The sequence below is a fragment of the Lepidochelys kempii genome, chromosome 23, assembly GCF_965140285.1.
Source record: "Lepidochelys kempii isolate rLepKem1 chromosome 23, rLepKem1.hap1, whole genome shotgun sequence".
Classification (NCBI taxonomy): Eukaryota; Metazoa; Chordata; order Testudines; family Cheloniidae; genus Lepidochelys; species Lepidochelys kempii.
Genome location: NC_136402.1, coordinates 14781148 through 14801235, shown reverse-complemented (window position 1 = coordinate 14801235; position 20088 = coordinate 14781148). Strand labels below are relative to the sequence as shown.

Sequence of the window (20088 nt, the reverse complement as noted above, 5' to 3'; positions counted from 1 at the left end):
GAGAAATTACTGCTTGTAGCCAGTTTCTATCGTGTATTAAACTATAGTTTGCATGTTTGTTTTATTTGCTCAGTAATCTGCCTTTGATCTCTTTGCTATCCCTTATAATCACTTAAAATCTATCCTTTCTAGTTAATAAACTTGTTTTGTTTTCTCAAAACCCAGTTTGTGGAACTCATTACTGGCGGGTGGGGGGACAAAGCTATGCATATCTTCCTCCACATTGAGGGAGGAGGCAAATTTCAATTAGCTTATGCAGTACAGTTCTCTGTGCAGCGCAAGACAAAACAATTTTGGGTTTGCACCCTGAGAGGGTGTGCACCTGAGTGCAGGTCAATTCCTTAGCTGAAAGCTTTCCTATGCAGGGCGGATTTCAGTGTCTGTGTCTTTCCGCAGCTGGTGTGTCCCTACCTGTGTGTGTATGTGCTGGAGAAGGCTTGAGGGCCTGGCTCTGCAGGACAGGGTGAGGAAGCCCAGGCTGGTGGAACGGGTGGGCTCTGTGGTACCCCAGTACATCAGGTGGCATCCCCGGAGTGGTGCGGAGGGAGACTTTGAACGGGGGAACATGCACGCCATGACCTGGCCGCAGGGCTGAGGCAGCAGAAGCTGCTGGAGCAAGAGAGAGAGAGAGGCGGAGGGACGGCAGGCAGCTGTAGGAAGGGGCGTCGAGCCGTTCCCCAGAACTGCCAGCAGGAGGCGCCAGCCGCGTGGAGCACCCCGTCACCGAACTGTTCCAAAGCCGACAGAGGTGCTGCATGTAGGGAAGAAAAACCAAGCGCAGCAGGGCAGGGTGGGGGCGAACGGGCCTGGCAGCAGCTCGGCGGAGACGGATCGGGGAGTTGGGGTGGATCATGCCCTCAGCATGAGGCAGCCGTGCAATGCCGTTGCAAAACCAAAAGCAAAGGCAGCTTTAGGCTGTATTAAGAGAGGGGCAGCGTGCGAGTCCCGGGCGGTGAGAGTCCCGCTCTGCTCGGCGCTGGGCAGGCCGGGAGTGCTGCGTCCAGCTCCGGTCACCTAGGGCGCCCCCCTCGGGCGGCTGTAATAGTGGCTCCTCCCCCAGTAGCAGCAGGTCACGGTGCTCAATGGGCTGCTGTCCGTCCACACCGCTGCACGGCGAACAGGGAACTTAGCTTGGGACCCAGCTTGTTTCACATTATTCCTGATCTTGGCACAAAAACTGGGCGGGTTGTCATAAAATTTGCGGCTGACAAAAAGGCGGGACGTATTGCCAATTGGGAGGAGGACCGGACTATCGTACAGACGAAGATCTGGACGACCTGGAAAACTGGAGCAATAGGCACGGGATGAAATTTAACAATGCAAAGTGCAGGATCATCCACTAACGACAAGAATTTTTGCTATAAGCTGGGGATGTACCAATTGGAAGCAAAAGAGGAGGAGAGTGGGTGGGTTGATCACAGGATGGCTAGGAGATGCCAGTGTGATGTGGCTGTGGAAAAGGCGAATGCAGTCACAGGATGCATCAGGCGAGGTAGTTCCCATAGAGAGAGGGAAGCGTTTGTACCGTTCTACAGGGCACTGGTGAGACCTGATCTGGAACACTGTGTGCAATTCTGGTCTCCCATGTTCAAGAAAGATCAATTCAAGCTGGAGCAGGTGCAGACAAGGGCTACGAGGATGATCTGAGGAATAGAAAACCCACCTTACGAGAGGAGACTCAAAGAGCTTGGCTTGTTTCGCCGAACCCAAAAAAGGCTGAGGGGAGATACGACTGCTCTGCTCTCTATCAATATATCAGAGGGATAAAGCCCAGGGAGGGAGAGGAGTTATTTACATTGAGCACCAGTTTGGACACAAGAACAAATGGATATAAACTGGCCATCAGCAAGTTTAGGCTTGAAATTAGATGAAGGTGTCTAAGACCTCGTCTACATTACACAGTTTTGTCGGCAAATGGCAGCTTTTGTCGACAAAACAGGGGAGGTGAACACACTACAGTGCCACTTTCGCCGGGAAAATTCCCCTGTTTAGCCGACAAAGTAAAACCCCTTGGAGGAGAGGCGTAGAGCTTTTTGTGGCAAAGTTTTAGCGACAAAGTGTCAGTGACCACACCATGCTTGGTTGTGTCACTGACCACACCATGCTTGGTTGTGTCACTGTAAGTGGCCTGCAGGAGGTGGCCTATAAGGCCCATCCTGACCGCTCTGGTCAGCAGTTCGAACTCCGCTGCCCGGCACCCAGGTAAACAACCATCCGTCCCGCCCCCTTTAAAGGCCAGGGAATTTTTGAAATTCCATTTCCTGTTTGCTCAGCGGAGAGCTCACATCGCATCTTCCCGGCTGACCCTGGCGGTCCACATGGCAAAACCCCCAGCTTGGAGCGATGGGGAGCTGTTAGATCTGCTGAGTGCATGGGGAGAGGAGGCCATCCGGTCCCAGCTCCGCTCCAGCTGAAGGAACTCCGACACCTACAGGCCGATTTCTCCTGGCTTGTGTGATAAGGGCCACGTTTGGGACACAGTGGGCGGCAGAGCGAAGATAAAGGAGCTGAGGCAGGAATAGCAGAAGACAAGGGAGGCAAACCATTGTCCGGGGCTGGGCACCATCCTCGGCACTGACCCCACTCCACTGCCAAGAGCCCTGTGGACACTTCGGCCAGGCTGAAGGCAGTGGACAGTGGACCTTACCCCAAGGACAAAGTCGTGGACGAGGAGGTGAAGTTGGAGGATGATGTGGGGCCTACAGCAGGGTCGTCTGGTCAGTCAGGAACTCGTCTCCACTCCAGAGGGGTCTAGCCAATCCAAGCAGCACATCTCCGGTGAGCAAGATGCAGGAGAGGAGACCAATGGGAAGTGATCTTTTTGAGTTGATGCTGCTCTGTCATGTGACGTACAGGTGTCCTTTGCGCTGTATACTGTAGAACTGGGTGAAGTGATAGAAATGTGCCAGACTAGCTGTGTTTGCATGTGCTCCACGTTCCCCTGTGCAGCTAAGCAGTGCGGCGGATCAGTGTGTTGATGCACATCGAGATTTCATGGGAATCCTCCAGAGAGATCTCGAGGAAACTTTCCTGGAGGTTCTCGCTGATCCTCTGCCCGAAGGTTCCTGGGCAGAGCTGCTTTGCTCCTTCCCCCATTCTAGGAAACTTTCCCACGCCACTCGGCAATCACTTGTGGAGGAACCAAAGCGGCACACAGGCGAGCAGCATAGGGAGCGGGTCTGAAGCCGCATGCATGTTGGAGAGGCATCCTGGCATCCTTGCTTACCCTCGGGAGTGTGATATTGGCTTCAGTGACCCCTGCCTGTGGAAAATGGGGGTAGAATTTACAATCTTCTCCCTACTCACCAGCATTGTTCCCCTTGAAACATCACCTACACTCTTTGCCCCAGTTTGAATGCCCACCACCCACCCAGGCTGAACTCACATTTTTTAATGTGTTCCCCGAGATGTGTGCTTTGCTAAGGGTCTAAGAGAAAGTGATTGGTATGTTACAAGAGGTGCATTTTACTGTCATGATTCAATGCTGTGTGTGAACTAACAATCATGCTTCTGTGCATTGCTTCTTTTGCTTCTGTAAATGTGGCTTTCAGGGGAACACCCTACACATCAGTGGAAGCCTCCGCCAGATAGGGAAGCGACCTAGATGGAGTAAGGAGGACATGTTCTGTGAGGTGCTTCAATCCTCAGAGGCAATAAAAAGAGAACACAGGGAGTGGAGAGAAATGGAAAGGTGGGACAGAAAGGAGAGTGAGGAGAGCGTTCAAAAGGCCCATGAGCGGATGATAAAAGTCATGGAGGAGCAAACAGAAATGCTGAAGTCTCTCATCACTCTTCAGTCAGAACAGATGCGTGCTTGCCCCCCTCTGCAGCTGAATCAGAACTATTGTCCATGCCCTCCCGAAAATTCTTCCACACATTCCTTTGAATTTTACGGAACATCTCGGTATCCTGTTCACTCCATCCCTTCGGACAGCTTCCAAAATGATAGCTGGACTCACACAGGGCTATGACAGCCTCCACTGCCCTGCACTGCTGCCACACTTCCCACCAAGCCTTTTTTGTGTGTTATTTGGTGTTTAATAAACACAAACTCTCTGAAAGAGAACCAAGCTTTATTTGTGTCCTACACGTGGTGATTACTGCTGGGACATACAGTTTAATCATTTGCTTTCTGTAAATCCTGCTCAGGATGCATCGCAAGTGTTAGGCAAAATCAGAAAACTCAAATTAATGAATCATGGCAGATTCCTGAAGAGAAATACACATTACTCATTATCAAAAAAGGTTGCCTCAAAGCCTCCCTAACTTGAATTGCCCCCCCCTTATGTCCCCCTAATAGCCCAGGTATCAGGCTGCTCAAAATCAGCAGCCAGGTGATCTGCCTCAGCGCTCCACCCCGGGCAAACTTTTCACCATTAGTCTCACATAGATTATGGAGATTTCAGAGGAACAGCCGTGTTAGTCTGTATTCGCAAAAAGAAAAGGAGTACTTGTGGCACCTTAGAGACTAACCAATTTATTTGAGCATGAGCTTTCGTGAGCTACAGCTCACTTCATCAGATGTTTACCGTGGAAACTGCAGCAGACTTTATATACACACAGAAATCATGAAACAATACCTCCTCCCACCCCACTGTCCTGCTGGTAATAGCTTATCTAAAGTGATCAACAGGTGGGCCATTTCCAGCACAAATCCAGGTTTTCTCACCCTCCACCCCCCCCCACAAATTCACTCTCCTGCTGGTGCTAGCCCATCCAAAGTGACAACTCTTTACATAATCAAGTCGGGCTATTTCCTGCATAGATCAAGGTTTTCTCACATCCCCCCCACCCCCATACACACACAAACTCACTCTCCTGCTGGTAATAGCTCATCTAAACTGACCATTCTCCAGGTTTAAATCCAAGTTAAACCAGAACATCTGGGGGGGGGGTAGGAAAAAACAAGAGGAAACAGGCTACCTTGCATAATGACTTAGCCACTCCCAGTCTCTATTTAAGCCTAAATTAATAGTATCCAATTTGCAAATGAATTCCAATTCAGCAGTTTCTCGCTGGAGTCTGGATTTGAAGTTTTTTTGTTTTAAGATAGCGACCTTCATGTCTGTGATTGCGTGACCAGAGAGATTGAAGTGTTCTCCGACTGGTTTATGAATGTTATAATTCTTGACATCTGATTTGTGTTATGTTTGTATTATGGAGAGTGCATCAGGCAGCTGTGACCATGGCAATGTTTTCCTCACTTAGGTCTAACCTGCCATAAAGGCATCACCAGCGCGCTTTTAATCTGTCAAAGACACATTCCACGGTCATTCTGCACCTGCTCAGCCCATTCTTGAAGTGCTCCTTGCTGCTGTTCAGGGTTCCCATGTAAGACTTCATGAGTCGATGGGAGTAAGGGGTATGCTGGGTCTCCCAAGATCCCTTTGGGCATTTCAACACCCTCCACTGGAATCTTCCAGCCTGGAAAGAAAGTCCCAGCTTGCAGTTTTCTGTACAGGCCAGTGTTCCTGAAGATGTGTGTGTCATGCACCTTCCTGGACCACCCTGTGTTGATGTCAGTGAAACGCCCACGGTGATCAACAAGTGCTTGCAATACTATGGAGAAGTACCCCTTTCTACTGATGTTCTCCATCGCAAGATCGTCCGGGGCCAAAATTGGAACATGTGTTCCATCTATTGCCACGCAGCAGTTAGAGAATTGCATTGTCGCAAAGCCTATCTGCTATTTCACGCTCATTGCCAAGAGTCACAGTCCTTCGTAACAAGATGCGATTAATGGCTCTGTGCACTTGTGTTAACGGGGCACCCCCGGTAGACTTTCCCTCTCCCAACTGATTCCAACTGACCAGTACAGTCTTGAGTCGCCAGCATCCACACAGCGATCGCCGGGCACTTCTCCACGAGAGGCTGCTCTCATTTGGGTGTCCTTGCGCCGCAGGGCTGGGGCGAGCTCCGCACACAGGTCTAGGAAGGTTTCAGAGTAATAGCCGTGTTAGTCTGTATTCGCAAAAAGAAAAGGAGTACTTGTGGCACCTTAGAAACTAACCAATTTATTTGAGCATGAGCTTTCGTGAGCTACAGCTCACTTCATCGGATGCATACCGTGGAAACTGCAGCAGAAGTTGTTGAAGAGAGTTGTCACTTTGGATGGGCTATTACCAGCAGGAGAGTGAGTTTGTGTGTGTGGGGGGGTGGAGGGTGAGAAAACCTGGATTTGTGCTGGAAATGGCCCAACTTGATGATCACTTTAGATAAGCTATTACCAGCAGGACAATGGGGTGGGAGGAGGTATTGTTTCATGATTTCTGTGTGTATATAATGTCTGCTGCAGTTTCCACGGTATGCATCCGATGAAGTGAGCTGTAGCTCACGAAAGCTCATGCTCAAATAAATTGGTTAGTCTCTAAGGTGCCACAAGTACTCCTTTTCTTTTTGAGGTCTAGGAAGGAGGCTTCCCACATCCGAACGTTCTGTAGCCGCGGCTCGTCATCCCTGACCAGGAGACGGGTAATTGCAGATAGGAGGGGGCGGTCAGTCACCCACCTCACCCACACTTAAGACCGGCCCTGTCAGGGTTGACCGGAGGGGAAATGGCCCCCTAGGTGAACTTATATTTTGGCGCCTTGGCCCCTGCTGCCTCCCCCAGCTCCCCACCCCCCATATCGCCCCAGCCCCCACTGCCTCCCCACTTTCGCCCCGACTCCCTGAGCTCCCTTCTATGCACCCAGGCAGGCTAGTCCAGACCCGCACTCGAGCAGGTACATACATTTCCCTGCTGGTTAATACTTAGTTCACCAGACCTGTGTCACCCGTGAAGAGGAGTTATTCTCACAGGACCAAGCGGCTGCCAGGCGAGGAAGGGATGGGACTCAGCCGGCTTCCCCGCGCCCCCTCCAGCAGAGAGCTGCGCTGACAGCCCGGTCTCACTTCCTGGCTCTGGGACACACCGAGTGGGTCTCAGCGGCAGGACCCGCTGCTGGTGCCTTTCCCACGCACAGGCCAACTCGCACCCTGGCTGAAACTGGGGGGGGGGGGGCATGTGAACCCTGCGTACCCCCCCCCACAGGTCACCTGTCCCAGACCTGAATAACAATGTGATCCCACCACTCAGCGCTCGTTTCCCGAGCCCCAAAGCGACGCTCCGCCGTGTGCAGCCGCCCCGTGATGCCAGAAGGAAGCTGGTGTTGTTTCTTCCAATGACACCCAGCCTCTCGGGCAGCTCTGATCCCTGTTCAGACTGGGAGCTCGTGACATACTGCCTGACCAGCCACGCTGCGTTCACAGCAGTGGAGAGCCAGGCGGGATCCATCCTTTCGCACAGGGGTGGAGGGCGCCCCGGGAACAGGGGCCGTTGGAAAATGCCGCAAAACGCAGTCGGAACAGCGTGGGATGCTGGGAGAGAAAATAAGGCACCACGGGACCTTGAGCCGCCCCCACGACGCACTGCAATCCATCCCGCCTGCCCACAAGTCCTAGCTGCAGAAGGTGCCGAGTAGCACGGTGGGACAGCTACCCACAATGCACTGCTCTCGCTGTGGACGATGGCACACCAAAGGCGGACACGCTCTGCCGGCAGAGGAAGCGCAGTGGGAACGCGCAATAGCGATGTCATCGTGGTGCCTTTTGCCGACAACTCTCTGTAGTGTAGACACGGCCCAACGCCAGAGGAGCGAAGTTCTGGAGCAGCCTCCCAAGGGACCTCACTGGCTTCAAGACTGAGCTTGAGACGTTTCTGGAGGGGACGGGATGAGGAGACATCCCACAACGGCAGGGAGCCGATCCGCGACTGCTAGCAGCAAATCTCTCCAGCGGCCGGAGACGGGACACCCGCTGGGGAGGGCTCTGAGTGACGACAGAGGATCCGTTCCCAGGTGTCTGGCTGGAGGGTCTTGCCCACATGCTCAGGGTCTAACCCATCGCTGTATCTGGGGTCAGGAACGAATTTCCCCCCCGGGTCAGACTGGCAGAGACCCTGGGGGGGTTCACCTTCGTCTGTGGCCTGGGGCGCGGGGCACTGGCAGGTTTCAACTAGTGTCAGTGGTGGATTCTCTGGAACTCGAAGTCTGTAGCCCTCGATCTGAGGACGTCAGTGACTCAGCCGGAGGCGAGGGGCCTGCTACAGGAGTGGGCGAGGGAGGCTCTGTGGCCTGCGATGTGCAGCAGCTCACACCAGATGATCACGATGGACCCTTCTGGCCTTAAAATCAGTGAGTCTGTGGCGCCCTGTGGGCCGGCGCCCCATGGCTGTGGGGGGCTCTCACTGCAAGGCCCCCTGGCTCACGCTGATCACGGCGTACATGCTGGGCTGGGTGGGCTCAGGGGCAGGGGGCGGGCCCCCCGGCTTGGCATGCAGCGCCTGGCAGTCCAGCTCGGCGTAGGTGAGACCATCGGTGCCGGGGTCGGGCTCCTGGGGCTGGGAGGGGAGAGAGTCACTGGGGTGTGCGTGTGTGCACCAACCCCCCCCCCCCCCACACACAGTCACACAGAGCAGGGCTTGTCCCCTCCCACAGGGGGTGACAGGGACACACACACACACACACACTTGCAATCCCAGCTGCGATCCCATGAGCCCCTCCCAGCAACCCAACCCCCACCCCAAAATACTGAGTGTGCCAGACAAGGTGAGTAGGGCCCATGTGGGTCAAGGTTGGGGTCAGGCCCCATGGGGGAACAGGGGACACTTACCAGGGTCTGTGTCTCTTTCCCTTCGTCGACGGAGGAGTCTGCAGAACAGAGACACCCGCTGAGCTGCACCCCCGGCCGGCCCAGAGCAGAGCCCCATACCTAGCTCCGACCCCCTATGTCCAGCCAGGGGGCTCAGAGACCGGCACAGCCGCCCCTCCCCCGCCCCACAGCATGGGCCATGGTCATTAGCCCCGTGTTACAGAGAGGAAAACTGAGGCACAGAGATGGCAGCAGAGTCTAGGGTGTTATGGCAGGGCAGGGTGGCTGGGAGTCAGGACTCCTGGGTTCTCACCCCAGCCCTGGGAGGGGAGTGGGGTCTAGCAGTTAGAGCAGGGGGCTGGGAGCCAGGAGTGGATGGGGATTCCCCACAGGTCACTGGCTGGGAAGGTCCGATGGAGAAGTGAAGGGGGGACACACAAAGCCTCAGGCCTGGTGGGGTAGAATGGGGGGCTCACAGAGGGAGTCCCTGAACTAGAGGGGGAGGGGAGGGTGACCCCCAGGGAGTTGGTGGGGAGACAGGCAAGAAGCTCAGCTGACAACAGCTATCTCTGGGACCCTCTCCTTAGTCCCACCCAGCAGCAGCTGTAAATCAGGCCCTGCCCTGTATTGGTGGAGCCCCCACAAGCCCTGCCCCTCCCCAGGGGTCCTGCCCCACCCTGGTACCCCCTTTGGTGTGTTACTCACAGATGGGGTCTTGCTGAGCCGGGGCCTTCAACATCCCCAACGGGATGGTGCTAAAAGATAGAAAATCTACCTGTAAATGTCATATCCCCCCACCCACAGGGAGATTCCCCAACACACCCAGAGAGCTCCCCCATCCTGCCTCGCACTGAACCCTGGGGGTGACACTTTGGGGGGGGGCATGCAGGGTCACATGACACACCCCCCCAGGTGGCTCTGTGACATGGTGCAGCCAGGCCCCCTCCCTGCAGAGCAGCTGAGCTGGGGAGCTGCGCTGGACAGGGAGGGGCAGAGGTAGGTGCAGAGGAACAGCTGGGAGCTGCACGGGGGGGGGGGGGTCACTGCTCTCCGGCGGGGGGCGCGTGGTGTGACTCCAGCTGTTCTGGGGTTGTGCCCCTCCACTGTCAGCAGGCCCAAGTCATCTCTGAGGGGTCCTGGCTCCCAATCCCGTCCCCCCACAGAGCCAGGGAGAGAACCCAGGAGTCCTGTGACCGAGGCAGGTTGATCAGGAGCGGGAGGGGCCGGGGTTCCTACCTCCTCGGTCTCGGTGCGGCTCCTTTTCCTGCAGAGGGACACAAACCAGAATCCCCCATGAGCCGATCCCCTGGTCCCAGCACCGGCCACTCACCCCCGACAGGGCAGCAGGGATGAGGGTGCCAGGGAGGGGTCCCCTCTGCTGCTGGGGCTGAGCCTGGATCCCTGCTGGGGTGGGATGGACCAGTAGGGGGCAGCACAACACCATAGTATGTGCCAGCGGGAGGGGCAGATTAACTCGGGGGAGGGGCTTTTTCTGTCCCCAATCCTCCCTCGTTAGTGACTCGTTATAACGAAATTGATCCATAGGTCAGCTCCCCAGGTACCTGAGAGGCACGGTGCCAGTGGCTTGTTATACAGGGACCCCTCGCCTGGTGCTGAGATGCAGCTACCTCTGGGGTGGGGCATGGGGGCTGGTTATATGGGGACCCCTCAGCCGGCACTAAGATGCAGCCCCTCTGGGGTGGGACAGCTGTGTGTGTCCAGGGATTACTCACGCAGCGCCCCCTGCTGATCCACGACCCCTGCTCCTGGGCTTTCCCGGCACAGTCCCCCATCCAAGCCGTGACCCCATCCCGCCCTGCTTAGTGGCAGGTTTAACCCTTCCCTCGCTGGGCAGAGCACTCACTGACTCGGGTTTTTCTGAAGCAGAGGAAGGCCACGAGGAGGAGGAGGAGGAGGAGGAGGACAGCAGCTGCCGCGCTCGCCCCAGCGATGATGGGGCTGGTCAGACCTGAAGGTGCCGGCGATTTGGATCCACCTGGGAATTAGCAGCAGGCCGTGAGTGCCGGGAGCGGCTGATCTATTCCCCCCCATGCCCCCTCCTACCCCAGGTGGCACCCAAGGGGCTGGGACACCGCAGGGCAGAGGGAGCCGAAAATTCTATGGGGAGGATGTCGGGGGCCCCAGGGCATCAAGTGGGGTCAGAGCAAGCAAGGTTTGGGGGATTTGTAGCGCTAGAGGGCGCTGGGCTGCAGGGGGCAGGGAGCTCAGTAGGAGGCGCGCTCCCCATCAGTCAGGGCTGGCCCCATTGCCCCAGCATGGAGCTAGCGGGCCCTCTCTGATCCAGGCTGGCCGTCATTTCTAAGGCATTTCACCCCCTTCCTCATGGCCACACCGACTCAGGCCAACAGGTCCATCTAGCCCGGTATCCCGCCTCCCATGCTGGCTGCTCCTGGCTGCTTCGCAGGGAGCTCCAGGGCACCCCTCTCCATGGCCACTGATGGGCCCAGCTGCCCCCAGAGGAAGCCTCTGGCTGCCCCGTTAGTGGCAGGTTCGTGTTTGAGCAGGAGGCTTCGCTCCCCTCCCAAAACCATTGGTGGGGGGGAGTCACTGCCCCCGTGAACAGCCTCCATCTATTGTGACTCAATAGATTCCCATCGCCAGCCCGGTACCTGACCCCGCCCTGCCTGCATGGGTGGGAGCCGGCGCCGCTCCAGGCTGGGTCAGGTGGGTTCCCCCTGCGGGAATAGAACCAGCGTCTGTCAGGGAGGGGCTGAAACACCGACTCAGAGATCTCCCTGTACCCTCCGCAACCAGTGGTGGATCAGCCACTGGGCCTATGGGGCCAGTGCCCAGAGGCCGCGGCCAAGTGGGGGGCCCCAGAGCCCTGGCCGCCGGGCGAGCAGGACGGGAGAAGCCCCAGCAGCCCGACCCTGCTCCTCTCAGAAGCACGGGGTGGTGGTGGCAGGGGAAGCCTTAGCACCGAGACCTCCGTTGCAGCCCTGGGACGGGAGGAGCTCTCGCTACCCGCCACTGCCTCGGGGCTGGGGGACTCTCACTCCCCGCTGCGCCCCTGGGCCGGGGTGAGGGGACAGAGCTTCTCCAGTCTTGGGGCTGCAGTTGGGGTCGGGGGGTTAGAAAGTAGCAAATGGGTTGTGGGGCTGCAGTGGGGGGACGGAATGGGGCGGGACCGTGCGTGGAATAGGGGCGGGGCCCTGGGGAAGGGAGAGAAAGGGGTGGGGCTGTGGGCGGGGCCACAGGCCGAGGGACGCAGGTGGAAGGGGTGCAGAGGGATGCCCCTTGCTCTGGCCCAGGGCCCCAGGAAATGTTAATTCACCTCTGCCCGTGACTCAGCATCGATCATTACTGTCAGTCCCGGGGAGGGGGGTTTGTTGCTGGGGACGGTGCTGGTTGGGCAGCCCCTGGGCCCTGACTCCTCTGTGAGTCCCCAGTGCGGGGGCAGCCGGGGAAGCATCCCCTGGGAAAGGCCCCTGCTGTGCAGCTGCCCCTGGGGACAGGGATCCCCCCTCCCTTGGCACCAAATCTCCAGGAGCTGCTGCTCCCCCCTGCCTGGGGAACCCCCCAGTGACACTGTCCCCGCTCCCTGTCCAGGCGAGTCCTAGGGCTCTGGGCAGAGCCTGGCTCTGAGCATCCCATCTGGGTGCCGACCTTCTGAGGGTCCAGCTGGGAGCGGGGACGTGGAGCCGGGCCCCTCACCTGCTACCACCAGCTGCACGGGGTGGCTGGGCTGCGAGGAGACGAAGGGCTCTGACCGGGGCCGGTAGCTGCAGCCGTAGCTCCCTCCGTGCTGCCGGCCCACGGTGGGGATGCGGAACTCGGCCCCGTCCCCAGCAGGGTCCATGTGTCGCGGCGGGTTCAGGTCTCCAGCCTTGTGCAGGAAGAACCTCACGTCCCGGCTCTGCCCCCGACACCGGATGGTGACGTCTGCCCCTGGGGCGGTGACCCCAGTGGGGCTCAGAGAGATGGAGGGTCTGGGTAAGCTGGGATCTGCGCATAGGAGAAAGGCTGTGAGAGCCAGACCCGGGCACCCACCCAGCCCCGGCCTCCAGCTGCAGAAGAGAAGAGTGAGGGGGGATTTGAGAGCAGCCTTCAACTCCCTGAAGGGGGCTCCAAAGAGGATGGAGCTGGGCTGTTCTCAGTGGGGGCAGATGACAGAACAAGGAGCGATGGTCTCAGGTTGCAGTGGGGGAGGTTTAGGTTGGATATTAGGAAACACTATTTCACTAGGAGGGTGGTGAGGCACTGGAAGGGGTTCCCTAGGGAGGTGGTGGAATCTCCTTCCTTAGAGGTTTCTAAGCCCCGGCTTGACAACACCTCGGCTGGGATGATTTAGTTGGTCCTGCTTTGAGCAGGGGGTTGGACTAGAACCTCCTGAGGCCTCTTCCAACCCTGATCTTCTATGATTCCCCAGCCGGCCCCAGAGCGGGCAGATCCAGGGGCCCCCTGGCAGAGATTCTCTCCCAGATCCCAGAGTCCCCCTGACCCAGAATCCCGGCCCTGTGAGCTGGGCTCCCAGTCCCACAGACACAGGGCCATGGCAGCCGAGTTGTTGGGGTCCTCATATGCTTTGTGTGACCCCTGCCTCGTTCACTGTGTCTGAGCCCTACCCCCCACTCCCCCAGAGATACTGAGCGACTCACGGGCTGGTCTCTGGTGCCCAGCACCACAGGGCCTGAGCCCCACACAGGAAGGGAGTCAGCACCCTGGGAGGCAGGGAGGTGTCATTATCTCCATTCTACGTGGGGAAACTGAGGCACAGACAGATTCACTTTCCTCAGTGCGCTCCCAGAGGCAGAGACCGTCTCTTCACTCTGTGTTTATGCAACACCTGGCACAAAGGGGCCCTGATCATAGCCTGGTTAGAGCGGGGGAGGGGATGGCTGAATCATAGAATCATAGAATCATAGAATATCAGGGTTGGAAGGGACCCCAGAAGGTCATCTAGTCCAACCCCCTGCTCAAAGCAGGACCAATTCCCAGTTAAATCATCCCAGCCAGGGCTTTGTCAAGCCTGACCTTAAAAACCTCTAAGGAAGGAGATTCTACCACCTCCCTAGGTAACGCATTCCAGTGTTTCACCACCCTCTTAGTGAAAAAGTTTTTCCTAATATCCAATCTAAACCTCCCCCACTGCAACTGAGGGCCAGGACTCCTGGTTTCTGTGCACAATACCACCCCTGACTTGTAGGAGACTGTGTAAGTCTCTACTATCCACTGAGGTTTATAACTTTCAGCTTCATCCGTCACCCCCTAACTGAGGTGTTGCCTGGGAAAGGTCCCCCCTGCTCTGCAGCTCCCCCTGGGGGCAGGGGTCCCCCCTTCCTCAGCCCCAAATCTCCAGCAGCTGCTTCTCCCCTGTGGCTGGGGAACACCCCAGTGACTCGGTCCCTCCTTCCCGGAGGGTGTCCCCTCTGCTGGGCCAAGGGTCCGGCTGGGCCTAAGGCTCGGAGCGGAGACGCCGAGCCAGGCTCCTCACCTGTTACCACCGATTCCACGGGGTCGCTGGGCTCCGACCAGGTGTCGGGATCCGAGTCGGGGGGATAATAGCATGTGTAGCTGCCTCCGTCTGCCCGGCTCACTTCGGGGATGGGAAAGTTGACCCCAGCTGAGTCCCGCCCTGCGCTGCTGCGTTCCTGGCATCTGCCTTGTACAGAACCAGCTCCAGACCCCGGCGCTGACCCCGACGCCGGAGGGTCACGGCTCACCATAGGGCGACCCCCCCGCTGGGGCTCAGGGAGACAGAGGGTTTGGGGGAGCTGAGCTCTGCAGTAGGAGGGGGATGGGGCGTGAAACAGACCCCGTCCCCAGCAGGGAGCATCAGCGACGGGGCAGAGACAGGGTCAGGGTCTCCCTTGGGATCCACGGCCGAGATATCCTCCCTCCCCTCAACCTTCACTGATTGGGCTGGACGTCCCATCTGCTGGGCACCAGGGCTTGCTGAGACCCCCTGCGGGCCTGGCCGGGTGTGGGGCTGGGAGCCGAGGTGCCGGGCTGGGCCCCTCACCTACTACAATGATCTGCACGGGGTCGCTGGGCTCCGAGTAGCCAGTTGGTCCTGTTCGGTAGCTACGACAGGTGTAGCTGCCCCCGTGTTCCCGTCTGGCGCTGGGGATGGGAAATTCAGCCCCATAACTAGCAGAGTCTGTGTACGTCAGATGGTTCCCGTCTCCATCCTTGTAGAGGACGAACCTCACGCCCAGGCGCTGATGCCAACACTGGATGGTGAAGTTTCCCCCCACGGGGATCACCCCACCGGGGCTGACGGAGATGGAGGGTTTGGGGTAGGACCCCTCTGGATTCACAAACAAACAGGCAGTAAGTGGGGGTGACACAAACCGCGTCCGTCTGATTCAATCCTCTGCCCGTCTGTCACCCCAGCCCCGCCTGTCCCTGGGTGCAGGCCCAGCCCCGGGACTCACAGCCCGGGAGAGACACAGCAGGGGGAAAGGAGATTTCCAGTCTCTCATTCCTTTAGTTCTCCAGGGTCAATTCAGCCCGGCCCCCGCTGCAGTCAAGGGTCACTCCGGATTGAGCCCGGGGGGCTGAGATCAGAACCCAGCCCTGCCCCCATTGCAGTCAGGCAGTGAATTGGGATCTACCCTGCGAGGTGTGACGGGGTAGGGAGTAGAGAATATTAACCTGGTAATGTTGCATGGGAGTTTTACTAGTTGACTGTCTGCATTGATACTAGATGATGGTGGGATATCAGGGTGTGACTTCACTGCGGGATGATACTTGACGGCCAGCTCCTAACCTGAGCCCAGGAGCGGGTTGGGGCCAGGTGACACCTTCTGCCCAGGAAACTGGACCAAGGCTGGAGGAGGGGTCGGGGTGTGTGGCTGTGGGAGGCGGCTGGAGGGAGTTTCAGTTTGGAGCCGGCTGAGGGGGGAGGCCCAGAACCTGGGTCTGGGCTCCCCACCCCCGAAGAAGGACCCCACTGAGGGGTCCTGTTTTGTGTATATACAAGCTCTGTTTTAGACCTTAGACCGTGTTCCTGTCGTGTAATAAGCCTTCTGTTTTACTGGCTGGCTGAGAGTCACAGTGAACCGCAGGAAGTGCAGGGCCCTGACTCCCCCACACTCCGCGACATGGGGTTCCTGGTCTAAATATGGGTCATTTGAGGAAGCTGCTCCCAGAACAAGCACCCCAAGAAAACTTGTTAACAAAATCCCCCAGTTGTTCCAACAGGTTCCCATCCCTGTGATGAGTAGGGCGAGGTCTCAGTCCCCACCTCTGGAGAACACATGTCTGACAGGATCATCCCTTTGGGGGACTGGTGCCCCTCACCCTCACCCACATCCCTCGTCCCTAATGTGGAAATTCCCCCAGCTTCCCCATTCCCCACAGATACTCACGTCCCAACGCCCCGCTCCGCCCAGCCAGCCAGCAGCCTGGAGAGGAGACAGCTTGTTAGAAACCAGATCCCAGAGCAACTGGACCCTGGTCTCAGATCTGCCCCTCCGCCCCGCATGGGCACACTCCCTGGTCTCAGATCCCCACCGTGGCCACACGCCCTGGCTGTGGCTGATACTCACCAAGGAGGACGGTGAGAGCAGACACCATGATGGGGCAGTGGGGGGCCCCTCAGCGCTGCCACCAACGCCCCAGTGCCCAGCTCCACCCAGCCTGAGGCCCGAGTGCGAGCGGAATGAGGAACAGCACCAGGGGCTGCAGCCCCAGGAACCCCGTGATGTGTTCAGCCCCTTTCTTCCCCATCAGATTGTTTCTCTGAACTCTCCTCCTCAAATCTACCACGGTCAGAGCAAAGCCAGCTCCCTGCCACGCCCAGCAAACCACATCCCCTCCTGCAGCTGCCTGGCCCCACCCCGCCATGATCTCCCAGCCCCACATGGGAGCTGCCCAGTCCGGGGACCAGCTGGGAGCGGGGCAATCTCAGGAGGCAACAAAAGGTGCCCATGTTGCCCTGACCTTTTCCAACAGGCCCATCTAGCCTCCCTGGAGAAGCAGCTCAGAGCAGAGGAAGGCTTCCCCCATACACACACAGTGCCCCCCTCCCATGAAGCAGGGCAGAGATTCCTTCCTGACCCACCCTGGAGCATGAGAGTGGAGGGGCCTGACCAAACTCCTTCTCAGATTGTGTCGCTGCAGAATCTATTCTTCGCCCAGTGACGTGGCACAGAGATGGGACGGGTGGCTGGGAGGGGTTGTGGTTTCCGGTCCCCGTGAGTGGGGGAGGAAGGAATAAATGTAGATCCTGAGTTGTTAAAGGAACAGCCGATAAATCCGTGAAAGGGGAAGTCTGCCCAGAGCCGGCGCTCGCGTCCTGTTTCTGGTACTGCCAGTGAAACTCTGAATCATAGAATATCAGGTTGGAAGGGCCCTCAGGAGGTCATCTCGTCCAACCCCCTGCTCAAAGCAGGACCAATCCCCAACTAAATCATCCCAGCCAGAGCTTTGTCAAGCCTGACCATAAAAACTTCCAAGGAAGGAGATTCCACCACCTCCCTAGGTAACGCATTCCAGTGCTTCACCACCCTCCTAGTGAAAAAGTTTTTCCTAATATCCAACCTAAACATCCTCCACTGCAACTTGAGACCATAGCTCCTTGTTCTGTCATCAGCTACCACTGAGAACAGTCTAGACCCATCCTCTTTGGAACCCCCTTTCAGGTAGTTGAAAGCAGCTATCAAATCCCCCCTCATTCTTCTCTTCCGCAGACTGAACAATCCCAGTTCCCTCAGCCTCTCCTCATAAGTCATGTGTTCCAGTCCCCTCATCATTTTTGTTGCCCTCCGCTGGACTCTTTCCAATTTTTCCACATCCTTCTTGTAGTGTGGGGCCCAAAACTCGACACAGTCCTCCAGATGAGGCCTCACCAATGTCAAATAGAGGGGAACGATCACATCCCTCGATCTGCTGGCAATGCCCCTACATATACATCCCAAAATGCCATTGGCCTTGTTGGCAACAAGGGCACACTGTGGACTCATATCCAGCTTCTCGTCCACTGTAACCCCTAGGTCTTTTCTGCAGAACTGCTGCCAAGCCATTCGGTCCCTAGTCTGTAGCGGTGCATGGGATTCTTCCTTGCTAAGTGCAGGACTCTGCACTTGTCCTTGTTGAACCTCATCAGATTTCTTTTGGCCCAATCCTCTAATTTGTCTAGGTCCCTCTGTATCCTATCCCTGCCCTCCAGCGTATCTACCTCTCCTCCAAGTTTAGTGTCATCCGCGAACTTGCTGAGGGTGCAATCCACACCATCCTCCAGATCATTTATGAATATATTGAACAAAACTGGCCCCAGGACCGACCCTTGGGGCACTCCACTTGAGACCGGCTGCCAACTAGACTTGGAGCCATTGATCACTACCCGTTGAGCCTGACAATCTAGCCAGCTTTCTATCCACCTTGTAGTCCATTCATCCAACCCATATTTCTTTAACTTGCTGGCAAGAATACTGTGGGAAACCATGTCAAAAGCTTTGCTAAAGTCAAGGAACAACACGTCCACTGCTTTCCCCTCATCCACAGAGCCAGTTATCTCGTCACAGAAGGCAATTAGATTAGTCAGGCACAACTTGCCCTTGGTGAATCCATGCTGACTGTTCCTGATCACTTTCCTCTCCTCTAAGTGCTTCAGAATTGATTCCTTGAGGACCTGCTCCATGATTTTTCCGGGGACTGAGGTGAGGCTGACTGGCCTGTAGTTCCCAGGATCCTCCTCCTTCCCTTTTTTAAAGATTGGCACTACATTAGCCTTTTTCCAGGCGTCCGGGACTCCCCCGATCACCATGAGTTTTCAGAGATAATGGCCAATGGCTCTGCAATCACAGCCGCCAGTTCCTTTAGCACTCTCGGATGCAACTCGTCCGGCCCCATGGACTTGTGCTCGTCCAGCTTTTCTAAATAGTCCCGAACCGCTTCTTTCTCCACAGAGGGCTGGTCACCTCCTCCCCATGCTGTGCTACCCAGGGCAACAGTCTGGGAGCTGACCTTGTTTGTGAAGACAGAGGCAAAAAAAGCATTGAGTACATTAGCTTTTTCCACATCCTCTGTCACTAAGTTGCCTCCCTCATTCGTTAAGGGGCCCACACATTCCTTGACTTTCTTCTTGTTGCTAACATACCTGAAGAAACCCTTCTTGTTACTCTTAACATCTCTTGCTAGCTGCAACTCCAGGTGTGATTTGGCCTTCCTCATTTCACTCCTGCATGCCTGAGGAATTTTTTTATAAACCTGATGCAGCTACCCTGTTATATACCACAGTTCGGAGAGGGGAATGGGGTCTAGTGATTGGGCGGGACAGGCTGGGAGCCAGGACTCCTGGGTTCCCTCCCTGGCTCTGGTTGGGGGGTGGGATCTGGTGCTTAGAGAAAAAGGACACAGATTTGAGCCAGCCCCCTAGAGGTGAAAAGCCCCATGTCCCTTCCCCAGCCCATCCCTGGGTCAGCGGGTCTGCACAGCTCAGGGCCTAGGGCAGAGCTCATAGCGGGTCGACAGCTGAGCAGAGTTTCCCTCTCCCCCCTCAGGATGCTGCGAAAGGGACACAGGGGATGGGAGAGAGCTGACCAGCCCCCCAGAAAGGGGAGGGGGCAAGATCACGGGGACAGAGCTCAAGAGAAACTGGCCCCCCCGGCAGATGCCCCAGCTCTGGCTCCCCAGCTCATTTGCCCTTCACCCCCCCCCGACATTCAGGCATTGGGCCCCTCAGCCCCCCCATTCTGCCCCCTGGCCTGCGTCCCCTCCCCCATTCTGTCCCCCCCCCAGCCTGTAGTTCCCTCACGTCCACCCCATCATGGCCCCCGCCTTCCTAGTTCTGCCCTGTCCCCTATCCCTTCATCCCCCGTTGTGCCACTCATGCCCCATGTCCTGTCCCCTGTTCTGCCCCCCATCCCCCTGACCTCCCCGTTGTAGAGAAGGGACACCTGGCTGCTCTCAGTTAACATGGCCGCCCCCTCGCCCCCTGCAGCCCTCACAGGGTAGCCATGCTGGCCCCTGGCTAAGATGGCCAACGCCTCAACCTGGGGGCAGGAACAATCCTGTCCCCCCTGTGATGGGTTGGATCACAGGAAACCCCCGTGGGACTGCCAACTGATTTGCTGAGACGTCTTCTGCCCCTGCTTTCCCTGCCAATTTGGGACTCCACAACCCTGCCTAGTTTGAGCCAGACACGCTATCCTGTTGCAAATCAAGACCCAGGTCTGAACAACGTCCCACAAAAGCTGCAGGCTTAACTGAAAACAGATTAAGAAGTGTTCCTGTCTCCAACACCCAGATGCCCCGTTCCCAATGGGGTCCAAACCCCAAATAAATCCGTTTTACCCTAGATAAAGCTTATACAGGGTAAACTCATAAACTGTTCGCCCTCTATAACACAGAGAGACATGCACAGCTGTTTCCACCCCCCCAGGCTCGGTATTAATACATACTCTGGGTTAATAAGTAAAAAGTGATTTTATTAAATACAAAAAGTAGGATTTAAGTGGTTCCAAGTAATAACAGACAGAACAAAGTTCTAGG

General features: G+C 56.9%; 1 protein-coding gene and 1 long non-coding RNA gene across 2 annotated transcripts in view; both read right to left on the bottom strand.

The window, feature by feature from the left end:
- LOC140901866 (immunoglobulin superfamily member 1) overlaps positions 1-20088 on the bottom strand; it is a 263932-nt gene that overhangs the window by 176260 nt on the left and 67584 nt on the right. Inside the window, 2 exon segments of the mRNA XM_078850366.1 lie at positions 12304-12594; positions 14612-14899. Coding sequence (XP_078706492.1) covers positions 12304-12594; positions 14612-14899 — 579 coding nt within the window.
- On the bottom strand, positions 6966-9533 carry LOC144929748 (uncharacterized). The gene is made up of 3 exons (XR_013634948.1): positions 9334-9533; positions 8650-8687; positions 6966-8377 (listed from the first exon to the last, which is right to left on the bottom strand). It is a non-coding gene; the product is annotated as an uncharacterized LOC144929748 (long non-coding RNA).